The sequence below is a fragment of the Pleurodeles waltl genome, chromosome 11, assembly GCF_031143425.1.
Source record: "Pleurodeles waltl isolate 20211129_DDA chromosome 11, aPleWal1.hap1.20221129, whole genome shotgun sequence".
NCBI classification, from domain to species: Eukaryota; Metazoa; Chordata; class Amphibia; order Caudata; family Salamandridae; genus Pleurodeles; species Pleurodeles waltl.
Genome location: NC_090450.1, coordinates 340,198,695 through 340,217,573, shown reverse-complemented (window position 1 = coordinate 340,217,573; position 18,879 = coordinate 340,198,695). Strand labels below are relative to the sequence as shown.

Below are 18,879 nucleotides of genomic sequence, written 5' to 3'. Positions count from 1 at the left end.
GCCTCATGAGAAGAGCGTAGTTCTCCGTGCGCAGAGCAGCCCACAGTTTTTGGAAGGAGTTGAAATGCATTCTTTAAAAGATTACACTGTGCGAGGAGTTGACGATGTTTCCGGTATATTCGGGCCAGTTTTGCAGAGTATAATGTGTATAATTAATTCAGACAAGACACAGGTACTAGAACACAAATCATAGGAGTGACTAGGAATTCATACCTGGATGCCAGCCACAGTGATATGTGTATCAAATGGTTAACCCGGGGCCTCAGCCCTACTCTTTCAAATTCTTTCATCAGCCCTGTCTCGTTCCTGAGATCTGCCTAGACTCCTTCCTTGAGACCTCTCTCTGAATCAAAGAGCACCCTTTGAAGTGTACTGGAGAGCCTGGCTCCCCCTCTCTCCAGTATGTTCCACCCATCTTATAAGGGTGCAGCAATGCACAGATCTGTATGAAGGGATTCCTTTACCTCCTCGTGTTTTACCACGCAGCCAAAATGGAACCCAGAGCTAGCCATGTATTGTACCACTTGCAGGCACGCATACTCCCAGCATATGCATATCATATACATGCACTACACAGTACTATATCCTTCATGTATTGAACCGCTCACAGACACACATTCACCAAGCACATGCATATAACATTCTTGCACTGCACAGTCCTGCATTATCCCTGTATTGTTCCATTCACAGGCACAAATACACCCAGCACATGTACACAACATACACCTACTTCGCAGCACTGCACCTTTTATGTACTGTACCAAGTGCAGGCACACATACACCCAGCACATGGATAAAAAATAGTTGCACCGCAAAGTTGCACATGATGGCATTATCGCTGTATTGTACCATTTACCGGCTGATGTAGAGCAATGGTGAGTTAAGCATATAGCAGCAGAACCTTAGTAGATGAGTGAGACTGTAGTGACGCAGCAAAAGGACCTGTTCATTCCTAAAGATCACTACATAGTATGCTGTCCATTGTGCTCTTGCTGGTTAACTCCTGGTAAAGGCAGTAGCCTTTCACCACTATGAGGGTAGTGCTTGGGGCACCCCTCTGGATCTAACAAGACCGGAATCTGTGAGGCAAGTCTATGTTATGGTGCCCACTCATGCTCTGTTTGTCTATGACAGCACTAGGCATCCAGACATCAATACAGTTGGAAGACTCGGTGAAGGGGTGCATGTCAGTGACAACTTTACAGAAGAAGAAATCATTCCAATCTATCCCCAACTTCTCTCGGAGAGATAATATGCCCTACACATGGGGACACCCCTTCAGACTTTTATTTCAATTTCAGGAACAGCAATACTGTACTGTTTAAAAGAGGAGATGAATATCCTCAGCGTGTCCAATGAAGATCAAGGGCTGAATAGGAGTCTGTGCAAGCTTTGGTGACCCAGGGCGCATCATCACTTAGGGACAGCTGGAGGAAAGTATCAAAGAAAAAACAAGAGCTGAAATCAAATGTGTTGGACATGCTTAAAAAAAAGAAAGCAGTATTTGACCTGCTGAGAAAGGAGAGGGAACCTGTAAGAGGAATCCAAGGGCAGATTTCAGGTTCCTCCTTGGAAGAATGACTTAAGACTATATTCATTGACATGACTGGGATGCCTGCCTGATGGTGACACATTGGTCACCTTTAGGACAATGAAATGTTTACAACACATACTAAGGAAGCTTAAAGGAATTCTGTGTTTCGTTAAGCTTTAAGGTCAGTAAGTACAAATCTGAGGTTTTTTTACATTAACATCCCAAAGGGGGTCTTAATTGGCTCCTGATCTATTAATGTTTTTAGGTGGTGATCTTCTTCAGTTACATTTCTGGGAGTGCTCTTTACTGTAACTATACCTGACCTGTGCAATAGTGATTTTCCACCGCTGATTAAAGAACTCAAAGCCTGAGGGGCATTGCTTGCAGTGTCAAGATGGCAGACAACAACTATCCCCGCTCTGTGGGTGAACAGCCAATCTGGTTCACCAGTCTTCTGCGACAGATGTTGGCAGGAGCTTGAGACAAGCGTTGGGGGGCACCGAGATGAGACGGAGGGCCGCAGTGATCGGAGGAGCGGAAGCTACCCTCTCAAGATGGAAACTGTGTGGAGAGTTGCATGGCTTTCCCCTCTGCAGGTGAAAAGCAAACTTGTGGGGGGCCCATGTGCGGTATGATCCCACTTTGCTATCTAAGCAAGGACAGGGGAGTGGCGCTGGAGGCCCTGAGATAAACCAGCGACTGCAGAAACAGTGGCAGAATAGGACTGCACCAGTGCCATGAAGGCCCTCTGGTCTTCCCCCTCTGACTGGATGGGGGCGGGTGCCCTCCAGAGAGAAGAGGAAGAACTGCCCTGCACAAGGGTTCAATTCCTCAGAACATCATAATTGACGTGATTGAGGGCTCTCCACATCCCTCATCTTTCTTCGGTGGCTAGGGCACCCCTCCAAGTGAAGCGCACCGGGGAGCCGAATCCAGTGAAGTGCAGAGGGGAGGCCACCTGCGACGGGGAGTTTCTGGCCTCAGGGACACCCTGAACATGACCGCTCACCTCCTCCCCTTCTCCCTCCCCTACCCCCCCAAAATCCATCCCTTTGTCTGGGGGCAAAGGAGGGCTCTAGAGGGCTGCGGGTACCCCAAAGATGATGGTGTGGGATACATCATTGTGAATGGTGACATAGAACTGGCAAAGACATCATGACACCCAGACTGCTAGTGCCTCCCTCGATTGACTTGGGTGCTTGCTGGTCCGAGGGAATGGTGAGCCCTTTCCTTGTCTGAAGCAGGATGGCTGATTCCCGTTAAGACCCACGAGGCCAGGTAGGCAAAAAAAAAAAAAAAACAGTGCATGGTATGCCGACGAACCACTGGGGTGTCCCGCCTAGTGCACATGAATTCAGGGTGCCCTACCAGATGCCAGAATTCCCTTCTAACATCCGTAGCACTGACCCTTATGGCTAAGCAGCCACCGTACCTTGCAGATGCAAACTGTATAGAATCCTTGCAGCTATCGCTGATACCAAAGAAGATCTGGACGGATATGGTGGATTTGGTGGTGACTGAATGGAGCTTTCTGCATGATGACCAGCGCAAGCTGTCCGAGAGGATCACCCAACCTGAAACTGCCTCTGGACTCTTCAGACGGCCGTGGTGGACCTCAATGGGTAGTCAAAGAACTCATCATCAGAGTCCCCACACTGGAAGACAGAATGGAAGATGCCAAGGGACGGTCACGCCGCAACAACATTTACATCGTCTGCTTCCCAGATAACACTGAGGAATTTGACCCCACCGCCTTCTTTGAATCTTAGTTAACTACTGCCATGGCGCCCACAGGACTGTCTCTTTTTTTCTCGGTGGAACGGGTGCAGTGCTTACCGGCCTGGCAGCATCTGCACAAGGTGGTGGCTAAACTAGTGAACTTCAGAAACAGAAATATAATTTTGCAAGCAGCGTGGCAAACAGGATCCATCGGCGTTAATGATTCCTTATCCTCATCTTTCCTGACTATACCTCTGTGGACAAGCTGTAATGGTTGTACTGTGTGCCCTGTTCACTATATTGACTAATACAAAATCTTAATAACGATGGTTTAAAAAGCTAAAGAAGAACTCAAAGCAGAACAACAGAAGTGGCCCAACTATTTCCTCTCATGGCTTGGTCGTAGTGTGAATATCAAAATGGTTATTTTGCCTACAATCTTATTTGCATTTCAAATCTTGCCTTAATTGTGGGACTTCAATTTCTAAACCAAATCAAGCAGTTGTACACAGACTTATTGGAGGAGGGAATAGGTCTATGGTCCAGATAGGTTTCAACAAGTTAAGAAGGGGTGCAGAGGCATTCCTATTTTGAATTGATACTACCAAGTGATGTATCTTAGGTACTTTTTGGTGTGGTCTAAGGTGCAAATAGGAAAACACTGTGATAGTGGGACGTTCTTTTAGCCAATTTCAAAGACAGAACCATAAAAAGTATGGGCCTGATTTAGATCTTGATAGTGTTACCGCCAAGCCACGTTGGCAGCAGACCGGAAAACACCATCAAGTCAATGGTGTTCCTCCCGCCATATTTAGATGTATTGCGGCTGGGCTGAAGGCCGCCACAGTGGGCCGCTCTTCTTAGCTGTCAGGCAGGCGAGTTCCCGCCGACCAGATCTAGATATTACAGCCATGCAGGCGGTGTCACACTGGCAAAAGGCTGACAGAGGGAGGCCATTGCGGGACCCAGTGGACATTGTACAATGGCAGCTGCTATGGGATAGAGGTGAGTCTGACACACACACTGTACCTTAGCCGTATGTGCCCCCCTGCTTGACACAACACACCATACACAGATTAATCCATTGCCCATCCAACAGCATACAACCTGTACATGCCGAAAATACACATTGCCATACATCCATGACACAACACACACGCTATTGACACTTGGTTTAATCCATTGTTTTTAAGCTCACCATGCCACCCCAGTTTGGACCCAGCCATGTGCAAATCAGTTTTGGTGAGAAGGATGGATTAAACCCAGATCTGTGACGTGGAGTAAGAGTTTGAAAAGTTTCAGTGCTCCGTCCATCATCTTTTTATGTTGTTAAAGTTGCCCTAAGTGGAAAGGGTATTCCCAGATGTGGATCCCATGCTCACTGTGCCATTGGATTTAAGCTGGCCTGGCTGATAAAGGGTGATAACCTGAAACCAGTACCAGGATGCTTGTTTCCGGTCCAGGGAGGACCTGGCCCAGCATTTCAGGCTGGACGGTTCGCATGGGGAACAGGGTCAGGACGGATTTGCAAATTGCTGGTTCCAAACTGAGGTGGGATGGTGAGCAAAATAACGATAGATTAAACCCAGATCTGTGACTGGGGATGAGTGTTTGAAAAGTTTCAGCACTCCGTCCATCATCCTTTTTTGTTGCTTAATTGTAAGTCGTAACAGCTGCGTTTTCAAGTGCAGATAGTTGAAAAACACTTCATTTGTCAACCCTTAGAATAATGCTCCCTTCTGTACTCAAGCATTAGCACTTTAGGACAGTGCTGTGTGCATGCTGGATAAAACAACCAGCACAAATTGTCAACGTCCATTGAGTGCCCCTAGAAAAGGCATCAGTTAACCATCTCTTTCTTACTCTGGGACTCCATGTCTGCTGTCTGTCACCACTTATACCCAGGAGCTTCTGGTGCATACCTCCCTCGCTGAAAATGGAGTTATGGATTGGTTGACTCCTATTTTGTTTCCTACTGTGCAGCTGGAGACAGTGTTATCTACTTGGTATCATTATTTCCTGTTCACTTTGGCTCCATCCCCTTATGATCAACTGTCTCCTATTTCCACACTTCATAGCTGAAGAGAACACTATCCATAAGAGCAGGCTATTTCCTGTCCCACCTTAGCTCAGACCATAATGATCAGGTGCCTTTATCTTTGTCCTTTCTCTGAGGCTTTGTTCCCTTCCTCCTGGTTGATTTCCTTGAGCAGGTGTTAGAGGTGGGTGGATGTGGTAGTCTGGAGAAGTCAAGGAAACTGCTCTTGTACTACACTTCCTCCCATGCTCTACCCTCCAGCACCTGGTCCTTGAAGTTTCATTACTGCTTAGTTTTCTCTCTTGATGAGAACCCAGTCAGTAACCTTCCCTTCCAATTATATGAAGTTCCTGTATACCGGTGGCTTCACATACCACCAAGAAACGCTGAAAGGCCGCTCACAGTTCCACATGCCGTCGAGCATCACTGCCAAACGCATACTGGTTTCCTGAGACCACCTTAGCTGCTTTTTCTTCCTAAATGCCATTAGTGCACATTTGAGCCCTCTCAACGACACTGGAAAATTGATTGCAGCTGCACTCTGTTCCTGATTGCTGACACAGCGTCATTTTTTATACATAAATCTTTCCTGCTGGGTCAAATAAATTATTGACTGTAACTATTTTTTGATCCAGGCTGGTTCGCCCTTATGTAATCCTAAAGCTGAATTTAAGGGGGTAGATATTAGGATTATTTTTTTTTAATGTGGCAATGCCCCATTTCTCTAAGGATAATTGAAAGTCAGTTACCAGTGATAATGACTCACATTCAGTGTGCTATGGCCACTCTAAGTTGCACATTTGTGAGTGGGTTGAATGAGTCCAAAGGAATCCTACATCCTGGCAGTCTGAAAGTTGGTAGAGGCATGTATTTTGATAAATGGCATTGATAATGCAGTCCTCATACTTTGAGAGAGCCAGTGTATGATACAGTATGCTGTGCTATATTCTACTACACTATATCAAAGAAGACTGGTAACTGAATTCTGGCCATCGTTCTGGTGAGTGGACATTTTAGAAGGCTTAAGTTAAACATCTTATCAGATATTGAAGCTGAGATTTAAGGACAGCTAAATGGCCTCCTTTCCACAGAGCACTGACCAGAACACCATAGTTATTGTGATTCTGCCAGTAATATCCCCTTTTCAGCTCCAAGTTGAGGCTAAACTAACAGTGAGGTCCCACGCAACTTAGAGTGCCGAAACTGAAGGTAGTGTCAGGTAAACCAGGAGACTAGAACGCAGAAAGGCCAGCCCTCCTTTGGAATGCCTCAGTAGACTGTGTAGTTACTCATCTCTTATCCATTGAAATAGCTGACCGCACAGCCGAAAATATGTGATGCCATAGGTCTTCTGCTCAGTAGTGCCCATCCTTTGAATTAACTACACACTTGGCCTGAAATTCATTAGTTTACAGACCGGGGAAAGAGTGGCCTTGCTGAGTCTTCCAGTCACACGTTAAAGGCCTCCTTCAAACTTTAGGGGCAAGAACCTGAAGTAAGACAAAGTTGAGCATTTTACAGTACCTTCCATCCCAGGCCTGGGACTTAAGTTGGAACCAGCCAATTTATATTTTTACCCCTTGCTGATGGAAAGAGAAGACTGGGAAAGCATATTCGAGCAGAAACCTAACTTTGAAGGGGCTTATTGGCGATACATCTATCAGAACCAAGCCTTTGGGGAAACATAATCATTCTTAATTGTAAAAGCTACTGCCTTATCAGCTGTCGTTCGAGGCCAGCATTTTACAATGTTCAAACAAAAAGCGGTGATGTGTCAGCAAGTAGAGAATAAATGGTTCAATTAGATGGGTACTGTTTATCATATCCTAAACTGAGTAAACAATTTAATTCTCAATGCCCTTGTGCCAGCGCTGTCTACAGATCTGTTAATCGATACCCAAGGCAAGCTATCCTCCTTCATTATGATTACAGCTAAATGTTATAGGCCACCTAAAAAAGAAAAAACATTAGGAAACCAAACCGATTACAGATACATTCCCATTAATACCCACTGCTGTGAACTCTAATGTAGCTTTCTGGGCATTAGTATGCAACTTGAGCAGGCACCATGCACAGATCAGCCAGTCTGTTTTCAGATGTGTCTCCAGTGTATACCTAATTTATGTTATTATCCACCTTCAACTTAGCAGGACCTTATAGAATATTGAGCGTTTATGAAGTTATTTGGCTGCAACAATGGTCCAAATTGTTTATAATAATACCTTTGCATGGGATTTGCCATTTCTCCACTACATATCAGTGGTATTCCTAATGCGTTCCTGATTAAAATAGTAGAATTGATGACGTTAGTGGGTCTGGGTATGCTAACTTTTGTGGCCTCTTTAGGATGGTTTAGATTTTATTCCTAAAGGAGTGAAGATGTGACAAAAAAGTTGTTGCCCTAGTTGTTTCTTAGGTACCAGGGAATATGCTGTCAAACTGCATTTCTAAATGCTCCCAATGCCGGAGAGCATTGTAATAGGTAAGTGAAGTATTAATTCTTCCTCTAAAACTTGTCAAATCAAGTTTTGGGTATCTAGACCTTGATTCCAAGGTTCTGTGTCCTAAGGCAGCAGAATATTTACAAATTGTGTAGCCCAGCTACATCACTAGATTGCAAAAGCGATTCATACAAATTCTGGTATATGCACTCCTGTAGCAGTGTACTCTGAATTGAATTGTATGGATCACAACAAAAAGCATATTTTTTTCCAAAGTATATATTTCTGTTTTGAAGTGACTCATGCTACCTCCCTAAAATCCACACTGCACCAGGAAAAAGTCTCCACCTCAGTTTTGTTTTGCGGCTTTGAATTCAGACATGCTTTTCGGAGTTCCAGGACTGGCAGTCGTTCGACTCCAGACACCAGAATCGCTTCCCACCGGAACAAGGACACCATATGACTGTACATCTTTGGAATCAACTTTACCGTTTTAAATTGAGATCATATGAGAGTGAGTCGTGAGTGGTCGGTTATTAAGTACACATTCTTTTAGTTCTGCCCTAAATGCAACAGCAAGTGTCCGTGGTCAGACCAACATAAAGTCTGTAACCATTGCCTACCGAAGGAACATAAAGAATCGGTGTTAGGCCTGCCAGGCCCTTAAAATCGAAACGACCATCCATTGAAGGAGGGAATGTTGGTGTGCGCACTAAAATATGCAGCACCGGGGCTGTCCTGAGCTACCATCTGAGTCTGACATTGAGGATGTCGAGGGAACATATTCAGGAATGTGCAAAGCATGTGCATCTATCGTACTACAAGCTGCAGACTGATTGTTACAGGTAAGTATAAATTTCCTTACATATTAATTCAAATGGATAATCAGTCACTTGAGTGGAACATTTGGCATTGCATGGAACTTGTTCTTCGCCATCAGAATCAAGTTGTTTTTTATTCTGGAGAGGCTTGTGCCAAGAGGGCTTACCATTCACTGAAATGATGGTTGAATGAAGCCACCCATCACAGGGGTTTGATGTGCTCAGTCTGTCTGTTCCAAAAATATACATGCTGTTATTGGATTTTCAGGGGAGGCTTCACCTGTATTTCTTTCTGTACTCGGCAGGAGTTCATCCGAGAAGGATGCCTCTACAAACTTACCAAAAAGGGGCTTCAGCAAAGGATGTTCTTCTTGGTAAGTGTTTCACTCCTGCTCGCTTGCAGTAAGGTACCTCTGCTTCTCCTGGTTCTTTCTTCACACTACCATGTCTTAATAATGTAACCACATATTAAAAACCTGGTTGTCTGTCTCGGACTGGTGAGACTGTAGTTAGGTCTCGGGATCAGTTGTGCTCCTGACAGTACAACTTATACCTTCATTTTCACCATGTATGAAGATGGATCAGCACATGAAATGTGGTTTAAGTTCGTCTAGAGAGATGTCCAACTAGGAAAGAATCTTCAGGGTTGTAACGTGGAGTTTTGTGCTAAAGTCACCATCCTTCATTAACACAGTCATCTTTGTTCGCTTCCCTTGGCCAGTGCATGGCTATAACTTAAATTTTGTGTTTCCCATCATAAAACATTCCAAAAGAACAAGCGTAATCAAAATCTTGTAAATTAAAGTTGATAGCCACTATGCTGCACTACCAGTTCACATGAGATCTTATTCGCCCTTAAAGTGGTACCAAATAAATCGCAGTATATTGGCATTTGCACAGATTACACAACTATTGCTTCCTATTGTGCAACAAACGTAATCTGTCCCAGCTCATATGTTCTTCTTTTTCCTCCTTCCGACCCAGTTCTCAGATATTCTGCTGTACACAAGCAAAGGAGTAACCGGTACCAACCAGTTCCGAATACATGGACACCTGCCTTTGCATGGGATGCTGGTACGTAAAACCAGTAGGAGACCATAAAGAAGGTGAAGCGTGTGTGTGTCAGTTTGGGTCCATCTGGCCCCTCGCGCCACCTGTTGAACCCGTTGCATCTTTAGTGACTGCCTGCTGCCCGTTATCGCTCCTTTATCCTCTGCAACCGTTGTACATCATGCATAGTCTTCTCTTGCTGCTGTAAAGGAAAGTGCCTGTCTCTGTCCTTTCTTCAAGCGTCCTTTACGCTCTTGAAACCTACCAACCTGCATGTTATCAAAGACCAAAACGGACTGGTGTCCGATGTTTAGCTGAAAGACATGCTCTGTTATTGTCCAACTGCCAATAGCACCTGTTAGAGCGGTCCGTACTAATAATTTACCTGTATTTGGACGCTCTTTAGGCCGATGAATCTTTTGACTAAGTGGGAACTCTCCGTACTCTTATATCAATCAATTGCATCAAATCAACAATCAATAACGAACATAAGCAATACCCTGCTCAACATAACACTTAACAATTAATCCAGAATACATTTCGGCGAACCCTGACCTTTCAGTCAGGAATAACCACACCAGTTTATTGCAAAGTTAGTGAATTTATTTCCCTATATTAACAAAGCTAGCACAATATAAATGTGTCTCAACACCAAATGATAAACATAAATGAACATTAATAGCTGTCCATAGCGGCGAAACAAGTGCAATCTATGCAGCATTTGAATAACAAGGCATTCGATAATAGCAATGCAAATCACTAATACTATAATCTGTAATGAACTAATTGCATACATTTAGTCAGCATAACAAGGTCTCAAATTGCATCGTGCGACAGAAGGAATCCTCATCTAACCTCAAATTAGCATCGGCATGTGGGACTTCATGCACAAACAATTTAGCAACATTAATTTAGAAAACTCCTAACTAGGGATCTTGTCAAAAATCAGCAGTTGGTTACCTAAAAGAAACACAATGCAATTGTATAATTTATTTTCATATTTACCAATTACGATCAGCATACAAGGAAGTCTTCGTCTCACAGGTACCGTTTCTTGATCAGCATGGGACGGGGCAAAGGGGCAGGGGTGGACGGGGCAATTGCCTCACGGCGGCAAGGTACAACTACTACTTCATGCAAAGGGATCAAATCAAAGTTAAAGTCTCTAGGGCAAGAATCATTTAAAGTCTCTTTCTCTCGATTAGAGAAAGCATCAAAGTCTCTCAAAATGGCGTCGCAGCAAGGTGGGCCATATTAGCTACGAAGTCTGCAAAATGGCGGGTATCGAGCTGGCAATGGCTGCAATGGCTGGTAAATGGCTACTTTCCTCTCGTGCACCTGGTTTAAATAGACAACAGTTCAAATCCAGTAGGGTCTTCCATTGGAGGGTTCATAGGTTAGCTTCAAATTGTCCAATCAAAAACGACAGTTCTCAAGCTTTTACTTAAGCATACATTATCCTTGGAGATGGGTACGCAAGTTGCAACATTTTATACCAATTAGCTCACTTTCAGAGCCTCCATTGTCTGCACCTGCAGATCGACCTTGGAGTAAAGAGAAAATATGCCAGGCTGGCACGAAACTTTAAGATAAGCATGTGAACGATCTCAGTGGAAAAGTACAGCTTCAAGCAAAAATACACGTTTATTAGCACATTGGAAAAATACGAGCATCTAAACCGTGAGACCAGGCAACTAGGCCAAAGCCTCCGCTAAAGTTATGCTAAGCTAAAGCATTTCAAGCAAGCAAATCATAGCACACGTTTACGATTATGTCGGATTAGTGCAATTCTAATATACCACGTTATATAAAGCACGCTTATAAATGTTGGCAAACTACTCTAAGGGCACATTTTGTCCCCGTACAATCTTTATTAGTTCGGTTAAAGTCACACATGATTATTGCAGTACTACGTTTAAGCGCTAATAAATCAAAACCTTCATTTTCTGCTTCATCAATCCCTCCTCTGATGACTACTTGTCATCACACCAAACCATGCCCACAAATTTTATTCCATTAAAATTCTGTCAGTTCTCTTTTCCTTTTAATTCCCCTGGTTGTCTCTTTGTATTCTTCAGCCATTCTTTTCATTATTTTCTCTTCCTTTCTTCTTTTAATTCTTTCCATAATCATTATTATTCCTCTTTTTATTCCCCAAATTCCAAATATACAAATTATAACTATTAAAATTCCCTCTATTATTTTTAACAATATTCCATTCCAAATTCCCCCAATCCAATGTCCCACTGAAGCAAGTCCTTTTCCAACCTTCTCCCACACTCCTGGTTCTTTCAATTCCTTCAAATCTGCACTTTCTTTTGTTAGATTAGCAAGCATAGTTTTAATCTTCACACTATTGTCGGGAATATAAGTACAACAGTGTCGTGCACCAAGCATTTTGCAAACGCCACCATCCTTTGCTAAAAGAATGTCTAAAGCAAGCCTATTTTGAAGAGTCATAGCTCTTTCCGCTGCAAGTTCAGCATCTATCAGGATTATAGCACCTGAAAACTTTGTCAACATGTTATCCACTATAGTAGACAACTTTCTTATTTTGATGGAATTCAGCACAACTCCCAATGAAGGAATCATGGCTCCAAATATACCTCCTACCACAGCAGCTGCGGTCTCTCTTTTCTGGATACGATGGGATCCAGATGTCTTTTGAATCATCGATAGGTCATCCAGTTGATAAACCTTTGGGAATACTATACCCAAATAACATCTCCCCCACCATCCCTTTGGAAGACGATAATAGGCATTATACCCACAAATGTAATATACACCTGGAATGACAGGGTCAAGTCCGTTCATCATGAATGTCCATTTGGCCTTAAAGATAAACGTGTGTTTACACTCACTCGCTCCTACAAAAATGTTGTCATAATAAGATTCACCTCGATATATACAAAATTTCCCTACATGCCAAGCATCTAAAGCTATTCTCCCTTGTGTCTTTTTTGCGGCAAAATCATAATTATCTACTGAAGTCCTCTTATGTAGCTCTTTTTCTAATTTCGCATTCATTTGTGCCCTTCTATCATCTGTACGATCTAAAAAGCTTATTTCTACTGCAGAGAGCGAGCAGGTAAGATTTTCCCTATGAGCGTGAGCCGTTTCAAAAGGTAGCATTGGCTCGAAAAATTCCCTCATTATTTTAGCATCCCAATCTTTAGCAATCTGGCTTAGCTGCGCTATTATAGGAACATAAGCAAAGGTAACATCATAATTTGAATAAAAATACTGTATGTTAGTTTGACCATAAAACCTAGACATTACTATACTACATGTAATCCCGTATGTAAGAGGCATGTGGTGATATGTCACCCCTTCCTTTACTGATGTCGGTATCTGTGTACACACATAACAATCTTTCGCATCCATTGTCTCAACATATTCTGTTAGCAAGCGATAGAAAACATTATACGAAAGCTCTTTCTTATCATGCAAGAGTCTCTCATCTATTTCTAATCTTTTCAATGCGGTTAGTTCAGTGACAGTAACAGGAGCAAAAGTAGAAGCGTCAATTATCTCATTCTCACCCTTACCATGCATTCCAAGTACAATTGCCATTATTATTAGTACACATGCAATTATCAAGCCTATACACACATATTTACAATATTTCTTTCTATTGTTTTGCGTCATGATCTGTATAGAATCAGAGAGCTAGAAGCACCTATAAAACTATTTAGCAATTCAGTTACAAAGCTGAACGAGCGCAATGTTCACACAGTCTTCTTCAAGAGGCCAGTCACTTATCGGTTAGCAGCATTTGTCTCAATTCGGCAATAACTCAGTCTTTATCGATTTAGCAAATGTCTCATCCGGTTTAACAATGTCTCAGCTGGTTGTTTGTTTCACTTTAGATTGTAGCAGGCAATGTCATTTATCACCCTTTCAATCAACAGAGTCCATAAAACTTTTCTTTTCTATCGGTATCTCTTCTTCTTCGTTCTCGATGCTTAGAGATACAAACTCGTCAGTCCAATCGTCATTGACTGCATATGCCCATTCAGGACCGGAATATCTTCTGTTCGGTATCCTTTTCCTTTTCAATTTTGCTTCTCTTTTCGATTCTGCCTCACTGGTACTTTCCTCTTTTGTCAAGTCCTTTGCTTCACTCGGGGATGGTACCACGACAGACACTTCCTTTCTTTTCTCTTTCACTTTTGGCCTTCCTCCGTCGTTCAAACTTTCTCCAGTCCTTTGTTTTACTGGTAATATACTTAGTCTCCTCTTTGCACCGTGTCCATTTGACGGACCTGCGACCTTTTCTGAGGAAGCTTGAACTGTTTCGTTCTGTTCTGCCTTGTCTCCTCCTTCTGGGGAATCAATCACGTTCTCCTTTTCTTTTTCTGTATCGTCTGCTTCTGGGAAAGCCCTCCCCTGATCAGGCTCTCCTGCTTTTTCACCTTTTTCGAGCCCTTCGTCACCGTTACTTTCGTCAGGCTCTGTATCACTTTCAGCTGCTTCAGGTTCTTTGTCACCTTCGGCTGCTTCAGGCTTTTTGCTACCCTCAGCTGCTTCAGGCTCTTTGTCACCTTCAGCTTCTTCGTCGCTGTCTGAACTTTCTCCTTGGTCTTCCCCAAGGGAGTCGGACTCTTCGCCCTCCAATAATATCTCTCTCTCTCCTGCTTCTGCCTGTTCGCTTCCGGTTTGGTTTTGTTCTGTCTCAGCACTCAGCACTGTTTTATCAGGCACTGGCAGTTTCAGCGCTTCAACTTCCTCATCTGTGGGACACAACACCTTCTTTGTGTGACTGGCGTGGATCCAGTTGGGAACCCCCGCACACTTCACAGCGGTAGTTGTCGTCAGGATCACTTGGAAAGGGCCTTTCCAACGGGGTTCCAGACACGACTTCCTCACGTGCTTCTTTACCACGACCCAGTCACCTGCTTTCAGTGCGTGTCCTGGACCTTGGATCGGTGGTAAGGTGGTCGCTTCCACCTGGTGAGAGAAAGAGCGAACCACGTCAGCTAGACCCTTGCAGTAGTCTAACACCATATCATCTGTAATATTCAAAAGCGCGTTTGCAGGAACTGCAGGAAGTCTCATAGCCCTGCCCATGAGAATTTCATGCGGAGATAATCCAGTCTTTCTATCAGGGGTGTTTCTCATTGACATTAGCGCCAAGGGCAATGCGTCAGGCCATTTCAAATTTGTTGATGCACATATTTTCGCCATTCTTGATTTCAGTGTACCATTCATCTGCTCCACCAGTCCTGATGCTTCAGGGCGATAGCTACAATGCAGTTTTTTCTCAATGTTCAGCGCTTCGCAAAGTAACTTTATCACCTCGTTATTGAAGTGACTTCCCCTATCTGATTCTAAAGAGATCGGGAATCCGAAACGTGGTATCAACTCTCTCAACAATAGCTTTGCAACTGTAAGGCTGTCATTTCTACGTGTGGGGTATGCCTCAATCCAGTGACTAAAAATGCACACAATCACCAACACATACTTCAGACCTCCATGCACAGGCATCTCAATGAAGTCTATCTGCATTCGACTAAATGGTCCACTGGCCCTGCCAATGTGGCTGGCATTCACAACTGTTCCCTTTCCTGGGTTCATCTGCTGGCAAGTGACACATCGATGGCAAACTGCTTCTGCAGCTGACGAAATCTGGGGTTAAACCAATCAGTTTTGAACAATCTTATCATGGCATCTCTCCCTAGGTGAGCTTGCCCATGATAGAACCGCGCAAGCTGTGATAAGAGACTGTTTGGCAAAACAAATTTTCCCTCATTTGAAACCCATAACTCGTCTGGTCTCTTTATACACTGTGATTTAATCCAGGAATCTCTTTCATCCACCCTGACGTTATTCTGTAGTGCTTTTAATTCATCTATTGTATCTACAACCTTCAAGGCAAATGCTTCAGCTGGTTCGAGTTCTGGTTCACTTATCGAATTCCATTCATCTCTGAGTAATATACAGTTCAAGGCACAACATCTTGCAACTTGATCCGCATATGCATTTCCCAGAGAAACATAATCCTGTCCTTTTGTATGAGCACTGCACTTTACCACTGCAACTTCGGCTGGCATTTGAATGGCGTGTAACAATTCCCTTATTCTCTCCCCGTTTTTCACTGGGGATCCTGAAGAAGTCAGGAAACCTCTCTGTGACCATAGTTGTCCAAAGTCGTGCACAATTCCAAACCCGTACTGACTATCAGTGTAAATGGTGACTTTCATCAATGCTGACAGTTGACATGCTCTTGTAAGGGCTACAAGTTCTGCTACTTGTGCAGAATAGACTCCTTGGAGCCAGGCCGCTTCCAGGACACCCGTTACAGTACATACAGCATATCCTGCTTTCAAAATTCCCATCCCATCTCTTAGACATGAACCATCAACAAAAACAATTTGGTCATTTTCATCAAGCTTAGTATCCTTAATGTCAGGTCGAGGCTTTGTGCAAAATTCAGTCACCTGAAGGCAGTCATGCTCGACGTCTTCAGCGTTCTCAATTTCAGCATTTTCTCCAGGAAGCAAGGTTGCTGGATTCAACGTAGTGCACCTTTTCAGCTGCACGTTCGGTGAGCCCAGAATTATCGTTTCATACCTTGTGAGTCTTGCTCCGGTCATGTGTTGCGTTCGGGAGCGGGTCAAAAGTATCTCAACTGAGTGAGGGACCATGACTGTTACTGGGTGTCCCATCACTATTCCTTCACTCTGAGTGAGGCTGATACCAACTGCTGCTACGGCACGCAAACACCCTGGGAGTGCTGCTGCGACCGGATCCAAAGTAGCTGAAAAATACGCTACTGGTCTGTTTACGCCACCATGGGCTTGGGTCAAGACAGACAAAGAACATGCATCACGTTCATGACAAAACAATGTGAAAGGCTTCGTGTAATCAGGCATACCTAAAGCTGGAGCCCTACACATGCATTCTTTCAGTTCAACAAAAGCATCCATCTCGTCTCCTTTCAGCTCAATTTGATCCAAGGCATCCTTCTGGGTCAGTTTCAGTAAAGGCTTTGCTAGAGTAGAGAAGTTGGGAATCCACTGGCGACAGTAGCCCACCATTCCCAAAAACTTCCTCACCTCCCTCCTTGTCTTGGGTGGACTCATTTGAAGTACACTTGTTATTCTTTCCTTCATTATTCTCCGTGACCCTTTCTCTATTTGGTGACCCAAGTATTTCACTTTCTTCTGGCAGAACTGCAATTTGGAAGGAGACACCTTGTGTCCATTCCTTCCCAAATGGTTCAACAGAGCAATGGTATCGGCGGTGCAGCCACTTTCTGTCTTTGATGCAACCAGTAAGTCATCAATGTACTGTACTAGGGTTGACTTGAATGGCAATTCTAATGCTTCCAAGTCTTTCTTTAGAATCTGATTGAAGATGGACGGTGACTCAGAAAACCCTTGAGGAATTCGACACCAACTGTATACTCTGTCTAGGAATTTGAAACAAAAGAGGAATTGGCTGTCCTCATGAAGAGGCACAGAAAAGAATGCTTGTGACAAGTCGATGACTGAGAACCATTCGGCATCGCAAGGGACTTGAAACATTATCACAGCTGGATTTGGTACGACAGGGCAACACTTGACTATGATGTCATTTATTTTCCTCAAGTCCTGCACAAGTCGGACCTTTCCACTTGGCTTTATTAGTCCCATTATTGGTGAATTACATGGACTGCTTAACACTTCTTTCAGTACCCCTTGTTTTACAAATTCGTCAATGAGTTGGGCAACTTTCATGAGGGTGTCTTGTGCCATGTGGTATTGTGGGGTCTGGGGAAAGATTGCATTGGGCTTTACAGTCACTTTCACTGGTTCCACTCCTTTCATCAATCCCACCTCTTTCCCTGTCATATCCCACACTTCCTTTCCGACTGTTTCCCGTAATTCGTCTGGAATATCTTCTTCAGTTATCATCGGGAAAAGACAAATCAGAGGATATTCTTCATCGACAGTTTCCATCTCATCCCCCTCTACACTGTCCTCTTCTTCCCCATCACTGCTCGTCTGGATTGTTATTCCTTCGTTCGAACACATGATCGAACAACCCAATTTGCACAATAGGTCTCTCCCTAACAGTGCTATTGGGCTTGAGTCACATATCACAAACTGATGCACCCCTTGATAGTTACCGATGCTGACTGGTACCGGATCTGTTATTGGGTTCGTCAGGTGCCTATTTGCTACTCCCACCACTTGAACTGTCCTCCCTGAGAGTGGCAAATTTGGTACTTCACTGCTCTTAACAGTTGAACGTGTGGCTCCTGTGTCAACCAAGAATGAAACACGATGACCCATTACTCTTCCCTCTACGTACGGACCCTTTTGATCAACTTCCAAGGATGCTGCAAGCACACAATCTCCTTCTTCTTCTGAACTTTCACTCTCCCATACATTGTTTATTCCACTCTCACTGTGTAGTGGGAACTGCTGTACTGTTCCATTTGTACTCATTACCTGACCCGAGACCTGTGGAGGAACCATCACTTGCTGCTGACTCATTGGTGCCAAAGGTATTTGCATTTGCTGATTAGGTACCATGGGTAACTGCTGTTGCATTGGCTGCATTTGCGTCATCTGCATACGAGGCATCTGCATCTGCTGCGGCTGCATAGGTTGTAATCCCTGCAACTGATTTACGGTCTGAAAATTTGGGTTCGGACCTCTCATTTTCGGTCCCCTCATTGTCTGAAATGCATTGACATCATTGTTTTGCTGACCAACACCTGCACCTGCACCTGCACCTTCCTGCACCACCATCGGGCACTCGCGTTTCCAATGACCGACAATTCCGCACACGTGACACGGCATCACCTTCTTCATTGCCTGCACACCAGTCACAACAGTGTTCAAATCTGGACCATTATTCACAAAACCTGTGGCTGAAATGCCATATTTCCCTGCAACTGCGGCTGCGGTTGCGGTACCTGCTGTTGGAACCCTTGCATCCCTTGCAAACCTTGCAGACCTGTCTGAGCTGCTTTAAGTTGCATCATCATCACCTTCTCTTTCAACTTTTTCTGTTTCACTTCAATTTCGTCGCTACAGTATTTCGCATAATTCAACACCTCATCAATCGGTTTCGACTGCCAACAAATCAAATGCGACTTTATCATCTGACTTATCTCTGGTCTCAGCCCTTCCACAAATCTAAATACAAAATGAAGCATGTCCTTCGCCTCTATTGTCTCTGTGCCACTGTAGTTTTTAAACGCCTTCAACAATCTCTCATAGTAACTATGAATCGACTCTTTAGCTTCTTGGGCCGTTCGATCGATCTTCTGCCAATCCACAT

The 18,879-nt window shown here is 43.9% G+C and overlaps 1 protein-coding gene across 3 annotated transcripts in view; it reads left to right on the top strand.

Moving 5' to 3' along the window:
* FARP2 (FERM, ARH/RhoGEF and pleckstrin domain protein 2) overlaps positions 1 to 18,879 on the top strand; it is a 1,575,889-nt gene that overhangs the window by 1,253,982 nt on the left and 303,028 nt on the right. For all 3 annotated transcript variants that reach the window (XM_069213633.1, XM_069213634.1, XM_069213632.1), the window contains exons 20-21: positions 8,859 to 8,927; positions 9,538 to 9,627. In XM_069213633.1, the coding sequence (XP_069069734.1) occupies positions 8,859 to 8,927; positions 9,538 to 9,627 (159 nt within the window). The remainder of the gene's footprint in view (positions 1 to 8,858; positions 8,928 to 9,537; positions 9,628 to 18,879) is intronic.